The sequence below is a fragment of the Sciurus vulgaris genome (assembly GCF_902686455.1).
Source record: "Sciurus vulgaris genome assembly, chromosome: 1".
NCBI lineage: Eukaryota > Metazoa > Chordata > Mammalia > Rodentia > Sciuridae > Sciurus > Sciurus vulgaris.
Window position 1 is genome coordinate 133,453,937 of NC_136461.1, and position 15,493 is coordinate 133,469,429.

The 15,493-nt window shown below is 34.8% G+C and overlaps 1 protein-coding gene across 2 annotated transcripts in view; it reads left to right on the forward strand.

Moving 5' to 3' along the window:
• TGS1 (trimethylguanosine synthase 1) overlaps window positions 1–15,493 on the forward strand; it is a 43,055-nt gene that overhangs the window by 9,075 nt on the left and 18,487 nt on the right. For both annotated transcript variants that reach the window (XM_079136542.1, XM_079136543.1), the window contains exons 3-10: window positions 2,073–2,239; window positions 2,935–3,748; window positions 4,512–4,629; window positions 6,257–6,343; window positions 8,968–9,142; window positions 10,791–11,088; window positions 13,142–13,291; window positions 15,131–15,274. In XM_079136542.1, coding sequence (XP_078992668.1) covers window positions 2,073–2,239; window positions 2,935–3,748; window positions 4,512–4,629; window positions 6,257–6,343; window positions 8,968–9,142; window positions 10,791–11,088; window positions 13,142–13,291; window positions 15,131–15,274 — 1,953 coding nt within the window. The remainder of the gene's footprint in view (window positions 1–2,072; window positions 2,240–2,934; window positions 3,749–4,511; window positions 4,630–6,256; window positions 6,344–8,967; window positions 9,143–10,790; window positions 11,089–13,141; window positions 13,292–15,130; window positions 15,275–15,493) is intronic.

Consider the following 15,493-nt stretch of genomic DNA (forward strand, 5'->3'; position numbering starts at 1 on the left):
TGAGTTGTTGTCATTCATTTAGATAAGAGTGGCCTGGAATTTGAAATCTTGAAAAGTAGAGAACGTGTAGTAGTTTTTTAGTTTCTTCATTAAAAATTTATTTTGTGGATCAGTGATTCACAATAAATTCCAAGTGACTAGCCATAGTCTTTTTTTTTTTTTTTTTTTGTGCTGGGGATATGAATTCAGGGCCTTGTGACTGAGCTATCTCCCCAGCCCAACCATAGTCTTTTAAAGAGGCAACCCCTCTTCTGGATTGACTTTTCCAAATAACAAATAGAATTTGGTCTATACATTGAGTCTCACTTTGATCTCTCTTAGACTTTCCTTACCCCTTGGTCCTTCTGTGTAGATATTTTGTGTTTCTAGATACAGAGAAAACTGCAGCATGGAGTTAGAATCTAGAGCCAGCTTAAGTACAGTCTGTCTGTCACAGAAGTCTTTGAAGATTCTTTAACTCTCATAATGGCACCTAACTTCATCATTTATTTATTCAACAGTACTAGGAATTTAACACATGGGTGTTCTGCTTCTGAACCAGATCCCCAACCCTGCTTTATTTTAGGTAGAGTCTAAATAAAAGTTACCCAGGCTGTCCTCAATCTTGTGATTTTTCTGCCACAACCTAAGGCATTGGGGTTGTAGACATGTGATACCACATCCAGTTTAACTCTCATAACGATGGAATAAGACACTTTTCTTCAATTGTACTAGACAAAATGTGTGGTTTGGATTTCAGTGCTATGTTGTACAAATAAGGTTTCTTGTGAACAGTAGTTCCTGCTGATCATAAGATATACACACCACGAGAAGAAGATAATGCTTAGCTGATTCATTTTGCTTTCTGTGCTTTCGTAAGTTTACTGAATAAAATAATAAATTGAATCCCTCCATTATTAGGACAAGTACCTTTCTCTGACTTTTAGGAAGCTGTTTGAGTAGAATTTGCAAACATGGGTTTCCTTTTTATCAGTCTCTTGTGTTTGTTTTGTAAGATTCACTGATCACTTGAGATCATTAAACTGGAGTGCAAGTCAGACTAATTGAACAAATATATAAAGTGACTTTTAGTCTATGAATTCAAACTTTTAGTAGCAAATCCTTTCATGAAATCAACTCTTGCACACAATTCCAGGACCTAAATCCCTACTGTATTGAAGTGTCTCAGGGGCCTAAAGAAAATGTACTTCTCACCTCTCTGGTTAACAGCTCCTAACATAACTCCACAAATAATGAGCTTAAATCCCCTGATCTTGTTCAGTAATTTTGCAGATAACAAATGTGAATATGTAAGTACTTTTTTCACAGTTACATTCCCCTGTTCCCTCTCCCTTTTTTTTTTTTTTTTTTTTTTTTTTTTTTAATTCTCAGTACTGGGGATTGAACCACAGCCTGCAACATGCCAGGAAACACAGTGTTTCATCCCTAGCCCTCAGGAAGTTGATTCTTAGGGGTTGTGGCTCAGCAATAGAGCGCTTGCCTAGCATGTGTGAGACACTGGGTTCGATCCTTAGCACCACATATAAATAAATAAATAAAATAAAGCTATTGTGTCCTCCTATAACTAAATTTATATGTGTACATACATGTGTATGTGTGTATATATACACATATATATCTATATATAAAGAAGTTGATTCTTGATTTTTCATTAACTGGTTTGAGTACTAGTCAATATTGCTATCAATTCTTTTCATTTTTATGAAACATCTTAACATTTAACTGACTTTGAGCAAGTCATATGATCGCTCAGGATCTTGGATTCTTCTTTAAAATGAGGCTAATAAAACTTGCCTCTAAACATTCTCTAAAACTAACATGGCTGGGCACAGTGGCACACATGCCTGTAATCTTAGCAGCTCAGGAGGCTGAGGAAGGAGGATAGAGAGTTCAAAGCTAGCCTCAACAACTTAGTGAGGTCTTAAAGCAGCTCAGTGAGATCTTGTCTCTAAAATATAAAAAAGGACTGGGAATATGGCTCACTGGTCAAGCACCACTGGGTTCATTCTCTGGTACAAAAACAAAACAACAACAACAAAAAACCCTAACAAATGCTGTCTTCCTGTCTGTAGAAGACCAAGCTACAGAAGAGGAGGAAGATGACCATTGCATTGCAGAATTGCTTGACAGCAAAGACATAGGCCTAGATGAAAGTGAACTTGATTCTGAAGCTGAACTCATGAGAAGTATGGGATTACCACTTCAGTTTGGTGGAGTGTCTACACATAAGAGTTTTGAGGTAAGCATTAAATATTAACTGCTTTTTCAGTTTTCTTCATAAAATAGCACATGTTTTTTTTTTTTAATCCCAAATTAAATGCACTCATGGAGCATTCTATGTGTGAGTAGTAAGAGGTTCTGGGAAGTGAACCCAATGGCGCTCTACCACTGATCTACATCCCCAGCCCTTTTTATTTTATTTTGAGACAGGGACTCCCTAAGTTGCTGAGGCTAGCGTCAATCTTGTAATTGCCTTGCCTCAACCTCCAGAGTCTCTGGGATTATAGGCATGTGCCCCCACCTGACTCCCTCTTTTTACATGTACAGATTTATAAGTTAACCAATACTGCAAATTGTGTTATGCCCCTTGTGTGACTTTTCCTCCTCTTGGGAACTTATTTTTATTTTACTGTGGTTTGAACCCAGGGGCACTCTACCACTGAGCTACATCCCCAACCCTTTTATTTTATTTCAGACCAGGTCTCACTAAGTTGCCCAGATGGGCCTTGAACTCAAATCCTCCTGCCTTAGCCTCCCAAGTGTCTGGGATTACAAGAATGTGCCATGACACCCAGCTCTTGGGAATTTACTAAGGGTTAGTTGTTTATGTATTTAAAAGCCCAGGGTGGGAATGTCAAAATAGATTTGGGTTCTGTTTTCTTTTGTAGTTTATGAATAGCATTTTATATTCAAGTTATCATTTATCTGATATAGATATCTATGAATACAAAAAATAAAGTTAAAGTAAAAAAGAAAAAGAGAAAACATCAAAAGAAGTACTTAGATGAAATTATGCAAGAGTCTTGGAGAAAAGAATATGAAGAAGATGACCATTTGGTTTCAGATGAGCCATCTTCATTTGAACAATATGAGAACACTAGAACATGTGAACGTCAAAGCAAAAGAAACATTGAAACAGAAAAACTTCCTATTGAAAATACATTATCTCCAAAGCTAGAAATTACAGAGAATTGGGAAAGATATTGGAATGAATATGGAGGAGAACTGTTATGGCAAAGCTGGCAGGAAAAACATCCAGATCAAATTCTAACTTCTGAACCTTGGAATTTTCCTGATACAAAGGAAAAATGGGAACAACATTACAGTCAACTTTATTGGTATTATTTGGAGCAATTTTCGTATTGGGAAGCTCAAGGTTGGACTTTTGATGCTTCACAAAGCTGTGATATAGATACTAGTGCATCTAAAACAGAAGTTGACAAGAAAGATGAAAGTGTCATGAAAGTGGACTTAATATCTTTTCCATCTTCACCTAAGACGGTTGGTAATAAAAGCTCTGGTTCAAGTGATAAGGATCATAATGAAATACTTGATGGAATTACTAGTATAACTCTGAGTTCAGAGGAAGTAGAACACAGCCAGTTAGATTCCTCTGTAAGTTGTGATGGACAGCAAAGTGAAGTTGGTGGGAAAGAGTGCCCTGCTTCTGGTCAAAGTGAACCATGTGATGGAGGAACCAAGAAAAGCAGCCTATCTGGGGATAGAAGCACAAACCAAGTAGCTCAAGGTAAGATTAGCCCAATTTATTCTACTAAGCAATAGTTAGCAAAATGAATCTACTTAGCAAAGATTACCACTAATTCTTCATGATAGAGTTAAAAATGCCAACTTACAAGTTTCCCTTCTAATCTCACCCAGTCTTATCTGATGAAATATAGGACAACTATAGACATGAACCTCAGTTAGAGTACCTAAATTAGAGCCACCCTAGTTAAAGATACTGTTTTTATCTGTCTCTTTTTTTATCTACTGTTTTTTTGTATACTTTTCTTGATTCCTTTCATTGTTAATTTAAGAGCTACATTAAAGACGTATATATTTACTTTGTATTGAAGGGATTTCCTTTTAATCATTGTGATCATGCTGTTGAGTCATTTCAATTAACTCTTTAATAATGTGATTGCCAAAAACTATCACACTGTTAACTTTGTAGGTTAATTTGTGTACTAATAAGTAGTTACAGTTAAAACATTACTAGATGATATAAACATGAGACCACTATCAAATATGCAGTTATGCCATTCATGTTGACTAAAACATTGTTATGTAGCACCTGACTATATAGTCAGCTCATAGAAACTTAAAGCTGCTTTTTTTCCCCCTTGAACTCTGCATACATACACACAGATAAATGTAGCCTGCCACTTTGCCTAATGCATATGTACAGTTCATTGCGGGAAAGGCACCAAAATATTTTGAATGCCTTTGTAAATGGCAGAAAAGTTGCCAAACCAAGAAGAAAATCCACTGCAATTTCTCTGCCTCTTTAGAACCACAAGAATCTTTGGGAGCAAACACCAGCAAAGACAGGCTGCACACCAGCGGGACTGATGGAGATGAGAGTGAAGAAGATCCACCTGAGCATAAGTCCAGCAAACTCAAGAGGAGGTAAGTTGTACATTACCTGTGTCTCTGAAATATGTTAGCATAAGCATTTGTGTCCATGAGTAAGTGCTTATTAAATTCCTGTTAAATGTATAAAACTATTAATTCTGTAAGAAAAAGGAGGATCTAATGGTAAGACACTGAGGTTTTAGACCCATGATCAAATCCCAACTCTACCACAAACTAAATACATTCCCTAATTTCTCATCTGAGATGGAACTGGTGCCCTTTTTGGTGAGCTTATTGGGTAGACTGGAAGTAGCCTGCAGTACATCTGACACTTAGTAGCTATCAGTGGATTGTAACCTTGAGTTAATAATTATATACTCCCCTCAGCAGTTGTAATTATTCTCAAATTCTGGGTATATATTATCCCAGATATTTATTGCTGAAATAGACCTCAGTCTACAGGCATCAGTGAATGAATAGTAATACTGAAACAAAGAAAAGTACCCTGTTCGGAATTACTGTGTAACAGTGACCACTCTAAAGGTAGAGCCAAGACCAACTCTGCCCAAGGCAGCAGTCTTTCTGAATACTATGTATACATAATTAACAACGGCAAATAATGTAAGGTATAATGTAGAGTGGAATGGTGTTAAATGTTAATGCTGTATAGATAATAAGGAAAGGATGAATCATTGCAAAATTTTAACTTCAGCTTCCATCCTATAGGAGAAACAGTTGATTTCTCCTGTAGAATATGAGATGTTCATATGAGACTTTTGTGCTCTATATAGCATCTACAAAAAAGTAAGCAAGCTTTGGAGGATCATTACCTTAGTACTGAAAAGCATGCCTCTACTGTATTCCCTCTGCATGGTAGACATTGCTTATTAATTTCCCATTAGTTCCTTCAAGTTCCTGAAGGCAGAGACCATGCATTTACTTACCTTTCTGGGACCCAATAGCTATTCAACAGAATGTTTAGTGAGCTTACATTAATTGGAAGGACAAACTTTATAAGGATTATTTCTCACCATGTTCACTTGGAACTTTGAACCAGTTAGTCAGGGTTTCTAAAAAGTATGTAATAGATTCTCTTGTGTTGCTTAATGTCACTTATATTACAATCTTTTTTTAAATATTTTTTAAGTTGTAGATGGACACAGTACCTTTATTTTATTTATTTATTTTTATGTGGTACTGAGACTCTAACCCAGTGCCTCATATGTGCTAGGCAAGTGCTCTACCACTGAGCCACAATCCCAGCCCTACAGTCTATTCTTCTTAATGACATTGTTTCTTTCAAAATGTTTTTTGGTCAGATTGTTACTTCTCAAATCTTTTCTTATTTGTTTTTAAGGAGAACCTCTAGAGAAGTCATTGTAGGAAATTAATTTCAGGCTGCAGCTTTTACTGATGTCTTTCTAAAGGAAAATGGGGAGACCCATAATTGTACCACATTTAGGAATAGAGGTGATTATTTGATGTGGTTTAAGATTTGAGTGTTTCTTACTATGTTCCAAACACTGGTGACTCAAGTCATTTGGAAATTCTAGATTAAGGTATTCTTTCTCCAAGATTTTCGAACTATGGTTGATTATTGATATTTCCCTAAACTGGTGACCTCTGAAGGGTGTAAGTATAATGACTCATGACTATTTACCCCCCCGCCCCTTTTTTTCAGCCATGAACTGGACATTGATGAAAACCCGGATTCAGACCTTGATGACAATGGTTCCTTTCTGGGATTCAAACATGGCTCAGGACAAAAGTAACTATTCATAATTACTCTCCTCTTCTAGGAATCCTAACCACTTTAGCTGTCTTAAAATTCTACTAGTCTAATAGATTATAAACAATACTATATTTGATAGCATTTGAGATGCTAGAATTAAAACACTTAACTTTTCTTGTTAATAAGAATTGCAGTAGAGATATCACTATACCTTTGATGTATTCACTGTACTAATTCAGTTGCTTTTCATACTAATTCAGTGTTATACCATTTAATAGATGAAGCATTTGCAGCTCACAAAGGTTTTGACTTGGTTAAGATCGTATCATTTACTGTAACTGTAAGCATGGTTCTTAAAGTTCTTGTAACTTTCAGCATGGTTCTCACCTAGCATCTCACATATCTACTCCTGTATACATCTGAAAACCCAGCAAACATGTCATGAAAAATTCACATCTACATTAACCCTTTTTCTTAATATAAAAGTAGTAAAGCTAAAATAAAACAAGTAAAAAGTAAAAATCTTTTTTTCAAATCGTTCTCAGAGTTAGGCAGTGTTTGGCATAAAGAGTTTGGCATATATCCTTCCAAATTTACTTGTATATGGTTTTATGACTGAGTACATGTTAATTCTTTTTTTAGAAAACATAAAAGTGGGACCATACTCTACATACTCCGCCACTTGTTTTTCTCCTTCAGTAGTACCGTAGACAACCAACCTTGTCGATATACATAACATTTGCCTAATTGTGTTGAATTACCATCCTGATCAACAATATCTAGTTATTTCCTCAGATCTAAATATAATGCCTTTGGCCCCTCCAGATTATTACATGCATCAGTCATTCTTTCCTTCTTATTTATTGCTGAAGGGTATTCCATTGTGTGGATATTCCAAAAGCTCTTCATCTGTTTTCACCTATTGAAGAGTATATGGGTTGTTTCTAATATTTTGCTATTACAGACAAGGTAGCTATGACCGTTTGTCTAGAAACATAACTTTTCTCTGAGATTAAATGCCTAAGCATTAGATACAAGGAAGTGTGAATGAGTAGATAATAATAGAAGAACAGCTGTCAGTTTCATCTCATATGAATGGAAGACTGAACTGATTAGAAAAGGCAGGCCAAAGACGTATTATTTATGTCAGTTTACACCAGTGTTTTAAACCAAGACTAGAGTTCTTAATGTTCCTAAAGTTTGAGACTTCATGTCCTACTTATCTGTTTTATAAGTTATAAAATTCAAATGGGCACCTGCACATTGTAAAAAGAGGAAAAAGGACATGGAGAAAGTCTCACATTAATGTATAAACTGACTCCAAATTACTTCAGAAGTACATGCTAGCCAGGTATAGCTGTAATCCCAGCTATGTAAGAGGCTGAGACAGGAGGATCATAAGTTTGAGAACAGCTTGGGTACCTTAGTGAGACCTGTTCTGAAGATAAAAACTAAAAAGGGTTAGGTCTCTAACTCACTGGTAGAGCACTTACCTAGCACGTATGAGGCCATGGTTTCAATCTCCAGTACCACAGTGGGGGGGATAGTATATGTTAATCATTTTAATACTGTATAAATAGTTTCTGAAGTTGTCTCCTTTAGAAGGCACTTGTAGTTCATACAGTCATTTAAAGCTGAAAATCATGAAATTTAGCAATGAAATGAATTTTTGAATTCCTGGCAGAATTTATTGCTGTGCACATATAATTTTATTTTTGAAACTATTGTGTAGTTTTTGGTAGTATATACTCAATAGAGATCTATTTTTGTTGCCGGATACTGTGGTGTATGCTTGTAATTCCAGTGGCTCAGAAGCTGAGGCAGGAGGATCAAGAGTTCAAAGCCAGCCTAGCAACTTGGTGAGGCACTGAGCAACTCAACAAGACCCTGTCTCTAAATAAAATATTTAAAACAGGCTGGGGATGTGCCTCAGTGGTTAAACGTCCTGGGTTCAATCCCTGGTACCAACCAAAAAAATATTTATTTTGTTACCTGGGACTTAATTGTTATCCTTCTATTTAGAGCACTCAATTCTTACAAAAGAAGGGTAAGATTAATTTTTATCATAAAGAAGTTTATAACATAGCTATAAGAGGAGGGAGTCAGCTGATGCTTATATAGTCAGTTTCATAGCAGATATATATCTTTTAGAACTGGAAAAATTCAAATGCTTAGATTAGCTCTGATAATTTTTTATAATAGGGCTTTCTTTTATAAGCTTAGATTGATCTAGGTTAAGAATTTAGTGATCACTTTTAAAATAATTTGAACATGTCCAGATAAATGTTAAGAGCTTTGACATTGTCCTACATTGAGAAAAATTTTCCTAACAAAGGGATACATATCTTTGTTATTTCTTTATTGCACTCTACTATATAATTTTCTAATTTCTGCTCTACGTTAGAAATGTCAGTGTTCCCGTCTTTGATGTTTCATGTTTTCTTTAAAATGTAGACCATAAATTATTTTGCAATTTGCATCTGATTTTAGTTTTCATAATTTTGAAAAAAAACTTAAGATAATGACTACTGATAGCAAAAATCTAGTAAAAATTGTTAGTTGTCTTCTCTTTTCCTGTTAAGAAATATTGTGAAAAAAAGAAAGAAAAGAAGAAAAAGAAATACTGTAGAAGTTAGTTGTGTCTTTTGGTCTGGTTACAGATATGGTGAAATTCCAAATTTCAGTCATCGACAGGTCAGGTATCTAGATAAGAATGTGAAACGTAAGTCAAAGTACCTAGACATGCGCAGACAAATAAAGATGAAAAACAAGCATATTATCTTTACTGAAGAGTCACAAAAACCATTTCCCAAGAAAAGCAAAGCTCTGAGCAAGGTACGTATAAATTTTGTTTTATAAGAATCACATTTTGTGAGCTTAACTCCTTAAAATTGTATTTAAATGGGAACCCTATTTCTTTGAGATACAAGAGTACCTAAAATTCTTTTCCACTTGGTTCCAAAGGCATATATTGTGTAAACTAGATTTGAAAAACAGAAAGTTGAGATATTATGAAAAGGCAGTGTTTAAAAATTATAAAGTACTAGTGTTTAGAAAGATAGATAAGTCAAATTGCCTTTCCTATGTAGTAGCAGACAAGGTCAGAGGAATGTCTTTTCTAGGCTCACTAAGATGCTGGCAATCCAAATTCCGATGCAGCTTTTCCTGAAAGCTTTAATTCTGAGCTCACCTGGAGGGGATGGATCACCCTTTGTAATAACAGGTTCACCCCAGTAGCATGACATACCAGGCCAGCTTATTGATTCACATTGTAACCTGAAATATTCATGTCCTTCCTCTCAGACTTAACCTTACCTGCCATCCAGATACCTGGGAAATAAAAGAAATCAGAAGACTACATGTACTATGAGTTATCTTTATGTTCTGGGGAGACATGCCTTCTAATTAGTGGAAACTTGGTATTAATCACATTGCCAGCAATTCTTTAGGGCAGAAGAACATAATGTCTGAATCTGGGCTGATTTTGTTTTATGTTTTATGTTATCCTTCCTAACTTCAGCTTGCATGCAAAACAGGCTACAAACTTATAGCTAGTTTTTATTTTTTATTATCTATCAGGTTGGTTGCTGGTGATATTTTCATTAATATTTTAGTGGCCTTTGTTGTATCTGAAAGAGTGCCTAGTCCAGTTTGTCCTATAGGACTTTTATAATGTGTTGGATGTAGAAGTTCCCCTACATCCATCTATAAGTGAGAGCAGAAGTGTGGCTGCTGTGTCCTTGCATCTCTGATTAGGCATAGGCAGATTTCCCTCAGGAAGATTCTAGGTTATTGCTCATCGTACATCTACCACTATCATTCCCTAATGCTTAAAAAGGTCATGAAGACCTGATATGAAGAATATTCTTGTTACAGAAGACATAGGGAAGTATATCATCTGACTTTGGGCCTTGTTAACATTTCAACAAATAAACCTACTTTGGTACTTATTTTACTGGCTCTGCTGTTTCATGAAAAGACAGTGCTCATTCTTTTCATTGTAACACTGCTTTTATTTTTGAAGACAATTGGTACTAAATCTTTCAGAATTATTTTTTAATATCACATAACATGTAACATAGATTGTGACTTAGCCATTACAGAAGACACTGTACAATTTGAAAAATATTAAAATTAATGATTTTACATTGAGTAGGTACATTTATAATGATAATATTATAGCACAGCTATATTGTTAGGAGTTGTTATGAAAAGCTACTGAAACAGTTTATCCCCTTAGTGTCAGCTTATAGCAGGAAGTGTTTTTTTCTTTCATTTTAAGAAATCTTTAATTCAGATCAGGGAATGCCAAGATAAATTCCAGTTATCCCAGAATTACTTACATTAACTTGAGTAATGCAATGTATTTCTTAGAGCTTTTAATTAAAACATAGCTTGTCAGTCAAGTTACAGATGGTAATAAGTGAGAAGATTGTTTAGTTTAGAATTAACTCATGCTCATGGTGATACCTTAAAATTTCAGGTAGAAAAATTTCTAAAATGGGTTAATGAATCAGTGGATATGGAAGCATTGCAGGAATCATCTTCACATGATAATGTACAAGACACTTGTACCAGTAGTGATTCAGAGGATCAAGACTTGTCTTTTAGTAAATCTGATGATCCAGTGAATCTAGAAGCTGAAAAGTCTCAGACCATCTCTTTAGCCAGTGAACTTGAAACAGAAAAGAATGAAGGAGACAGTTTGGTAGCAACTATGCCAGAGAAGCAGGATTGTATTACTCAAGAAATACCCAACTCTCCCCAGGTAGAAGCTGAAGGTAAGAGTAAGTTATGTTTCACTTTGCTAGTAGATTTCAATAACTAATTTTTTCTCTAATTTGTATTTCCTTAGTTTTCACTTTTGAATCATATATACCTCAGAATCCACTGCTTTTAAATTTTAAGTGGAAGGAGGGCATATTAAGTATAAATGCTAACTGGCTATCATTTGACGCCTGAGTATTCTTCGCTCTCTCAGCTAAGGAAGCACCATAAAATCGAAGAGAAAACTACATCTGAAGACCACATTTGCCATTGACCATGGTCTCTACCACCACTCTGTTCTATAGGCTGAAGATGGCCCATCCTTCTTGAAATTTGGCATAGCTTATTTATTTTTGTTAATTCTTTGGGTGTTCTTGTTTGATTTGCTTTGTTTTGTTTTTCTTTCTTTGTGTGTGGTTGATGGTGGTAGTTTGTTTCTATGCTGGTACATGGACATAAAATATGCATGGTAGTGCCTCTGCTGAATGGAAAACAACAATTGTTTCAATTTTTGCAGCAAAAATTCCTTTATAATTAATTATATTCAATGGAATGACTAAGGTAGACATTTTACTTTGATATAGTATTCAGGTTTTTGATGAATTATTTTAGACTTATCCTTGCCAAACAATTATATTTGTTATGACCCTATGTCATTTCTTTCTTAATTTTCTTGATTTTTTTTTTCTTTATGCCATTATGGGTATAATCTTCATATCATATCACTCTTTCTAAACAGCATACTTAAAGTTATTTACATTTTTTTATTATCAGTGTTGTAACAACTAATGTCCATGTGATACAGATTTCTGTAATGCTTTCTTATGTTTTATTCGTACTTAACCTATAAGGTAGCCCAATGAGGTAGGTAACTTATTCTCAATTCTATAAATTCAGAAAGTAAAGCTCAGAGAAAATAAGAAATTATCCCAAGTAAATAGCATAGCTAGAACTCAGTGCCCAGTTCTATGTTTCCTAAGTCCCATTTTCCTCTACTAGGATGCTTCTGTGAATAGCAGTTTTCATAATGCTGATAGTTCTTATATGGAGTGTTACCACCTTCACAGGGGCATTTGGAAGATGTTATTATTCGGATGATCTCTGGAATTCTGACCTTTGGTACTCAAGTTACTTAAGGTTAGGTCACATTACGAGATAGTGTTACACAACAAAGAATTCCGCCCCAAATTGTCATTATTCCCTCTGTTGAAGAGCATCATGCTTTGCTGTTGACACTTTTTGCTGTTTGCAGTGATCCAATAATCATATTAAGACACAGTCCCATCTTTAAAGACCCTTTAAATATACTAGTTTTATTCTTTATCAGCTATTATCTCTTCTTACACTTAATTATGACAGCACTCTCTCTACATTGCAGAATTGCTGTTTCTAATCTGCTGAGGACTGAAACCAAATAAACTAGCAGTCATTTGTATGAGATAAGGCTCTCATTTAGTCTGTGAATGCATGAGATCCTTTTCAATGTAATGGAACTAGTGACCCACATTTCAATTTCTCAGATACCATATATCTTCTGAAATTGATAGGGTCAGGGCTAGAGCTTATTCAGCCCTTGTAAGATCTCATTTTTAAAGAAGGGAAGAGAAATGTTTTCATTTCTGTAATTCACCAAATGAAGCACAACTGTGGCTAACAGAGGTAATAACTTTTATATTTATAATAGTGCTTTTGCATACAGGTTGAGTATCCCTTATCCAAAATGCTTGGGGCCAAAAGTATTTCAGTTTTAGATTTGAGCCTATTATATATGCATAATGAGATCTTGGGGATAGGACCCAACTCCTAACAAAAATTCCCATATGAATTTATGTTTTATATGCTTCTGTATACATAACCTGAAGGTAATTTATACAGTATTTTTTTTAATGTGCCTGAGTTTTGATTGCAACTGGTCACATGAGGATAGACATGGAATTTTCCACCTGTGATATGATGTAATAGCAGTCCAAAATTGTAAGTATTTCATAGGGCTACCCTTCTAGGTAAAGTGCCCTGTAATTTTCTTTGTGCATGGTGAGCAGCTCTATTTTTTGCATTTTATTTTAGCTGAAATTAAAAAGAAGAAGAGTAAAAACAAGAATAGAAAGGCAAGTGGTCTACCTCCTGAGATAGCTGCTGTTCCTGAACTGGCAAAATACTGGGCCCAGAGATACAGGCTTTTCTCCCGTTTTGATGATGGGATTAAGTTGGACAGAGGTAAAGTATATATGCATTTTTTAACTTTATTTAGAAACCACTTTAACTTTACAAAAAAGTTGCAAGAATAAACAATTTTCATATCCCCTTTACCCAGTCATCTGTTTTTAACATTTTGCCAAATTTACTTTAACATTCTGTGTGTATGTCTTTTTCACATTCAGTTGTATACATCACGCCACACTATCCTTTAATATTTTAATGTTTTTCATAAGAATAAAGATATTTTTCTGTAACAATATTAAATAATTTTTCTAGTCTGTATCCTCCATTTCATTAATTATCATTATGGAATTTTTCTTCTTCTTGTAACATATTGCCTTTTTTTTTTTTCCCTTCAGTGCTAAGGATCCAACCTAGGGCCACACAAATGTTAGGCAAGTGCTCTACACTAAGCTACACTTTTAGCCAACTTTGACATTTTTCAAAGGGGTTGATGGCCAGTTGTTTCATAAAATATTCCTTAATTTGGGAATATATGTAGGTAGGTAGGTAGGTAGGTAGATGTATATATGTACACACACACAAACACCTATGTACAAACACTTCTAATTCAGGCTTAATCTGTATTTGTAGCTTTCTTAGGATACATGGTAAAAGTATCAATTGATAGTTTATTAAAAGCACGTTTGATGAAAGCCAGTGCAGTGGTACATGCCTATAATCCCAGCAACTTGGGAGGCTGAGGCAGAAGGATCACAAGTTTAAGACCAGTTTCAACAACTTCATGAGACCCTCTCAAAAAAAGGACTGGGGATATAGCTCAGTGGTAAAGCACCCCTAGATTCAATCCCTAGTACCGCCCCCAACCCAAAAAAAGAACATCTGATGAAGAAATACCTAATGCAGAAAATTGTAATTTAACTAGTTAAGTAACACTCGAAACTTTGAATTCTTTCTTGAGCTTTCCTGTTCTAATCTTTAACAATTTACCTACACTTGGAAAACTGATGTTTATTTTCATGTTGGGGTTGCCTTTGTATTGGTCTTTATTAACTCAGAATCAGGAATTCTTGATCTGTGGTGGAATTTCAGGGTTCTGTGAACTTTGTAAAATTACAAAATGTGTGTTAAGGAAAGTATGAAGGAATTTATTGGGAGAATTAAGACTGAGAAAAATCTTGAAATTCTATAAAAGGAGTTTATGCTCTTATTCTTCCCAATAATGAGGCTCTACTTAAAATTTTGATAAGGGAAGGAAACAGGAAATTGGCAGAGCATTTTGTTTGGATAAATATTTTTTCTGAAAAGTGCAGTTTTTGTTAACTGGGCAAAGACAGCAGTGTTAGTGTTCTCTTTACCTCAGTGTGAGCACAGGACCTCATTTCTGAAATTGATGAAGGTTCTGTTATTCTTACTGTACTTCTGTAACTGCAGTCATTTTTCATCAGCTCCTTGTTTTTTCTAATCCCTACAGACTTGCAAGTTTTTCCAAATTGTCCAGTACAAATCTGGGTTAGTGCTTCTCCATTAGGAATGAAATAATTGGGAAATACAGTTGAGTGTAGGGAGCTAGCCTATTAAAACACCTGACTTTTCATTTCGCATAGTAGATAAGTAGTAATTAATGCCTCAAACAGGAAAATTGAAGTTGTATGCAGTTATTGGAGAGATGGGGATATGTTACCAAAGAATCAGGTTAAATGGGGATGCTTGCTTGTGTAGAAATTAGAAATGGAAAAAGTATTGCTTCTTTTATAAAAACTTTAAAACTGGGTAATTTATAATTTTTTGAAAAGGTAAACTAAGCTTTTGAAAAGTATATAATATTTGATGTGTTTATGGTTGTCTTGGCTTCTTAAAATTCTGCATCTTAACAGAAATACTCTTCTTTTGCAGAGGGTTGGTTTTCAGTTACACCTGAGAAGATTGCTGAACATATTGCTGGCCGAGTCAGTCAATCCTTCACATGTGACATTATAGTAGATGCATTCTGTGGAGTTGGAGGAAATACTATTCAGTTTGCCTTAACAGGAAAAAGAGGTAATTAGCTATCAGTGGAAGAGAACTATTTTATTTTCAGTTCATTCAGTGAATGTTTTGTTTTGCTTCAGTCTATCTTTGCTGAGATTTAATATATAATTAATAATTTAATACCAAATATTTAAATTAAATAGCATGTATTAGATACTCAGTTTGTATCACTAGTGTAGATACTTAATATATATTAATTTATTTAGTCAACAATCTCGTGAAGTATGT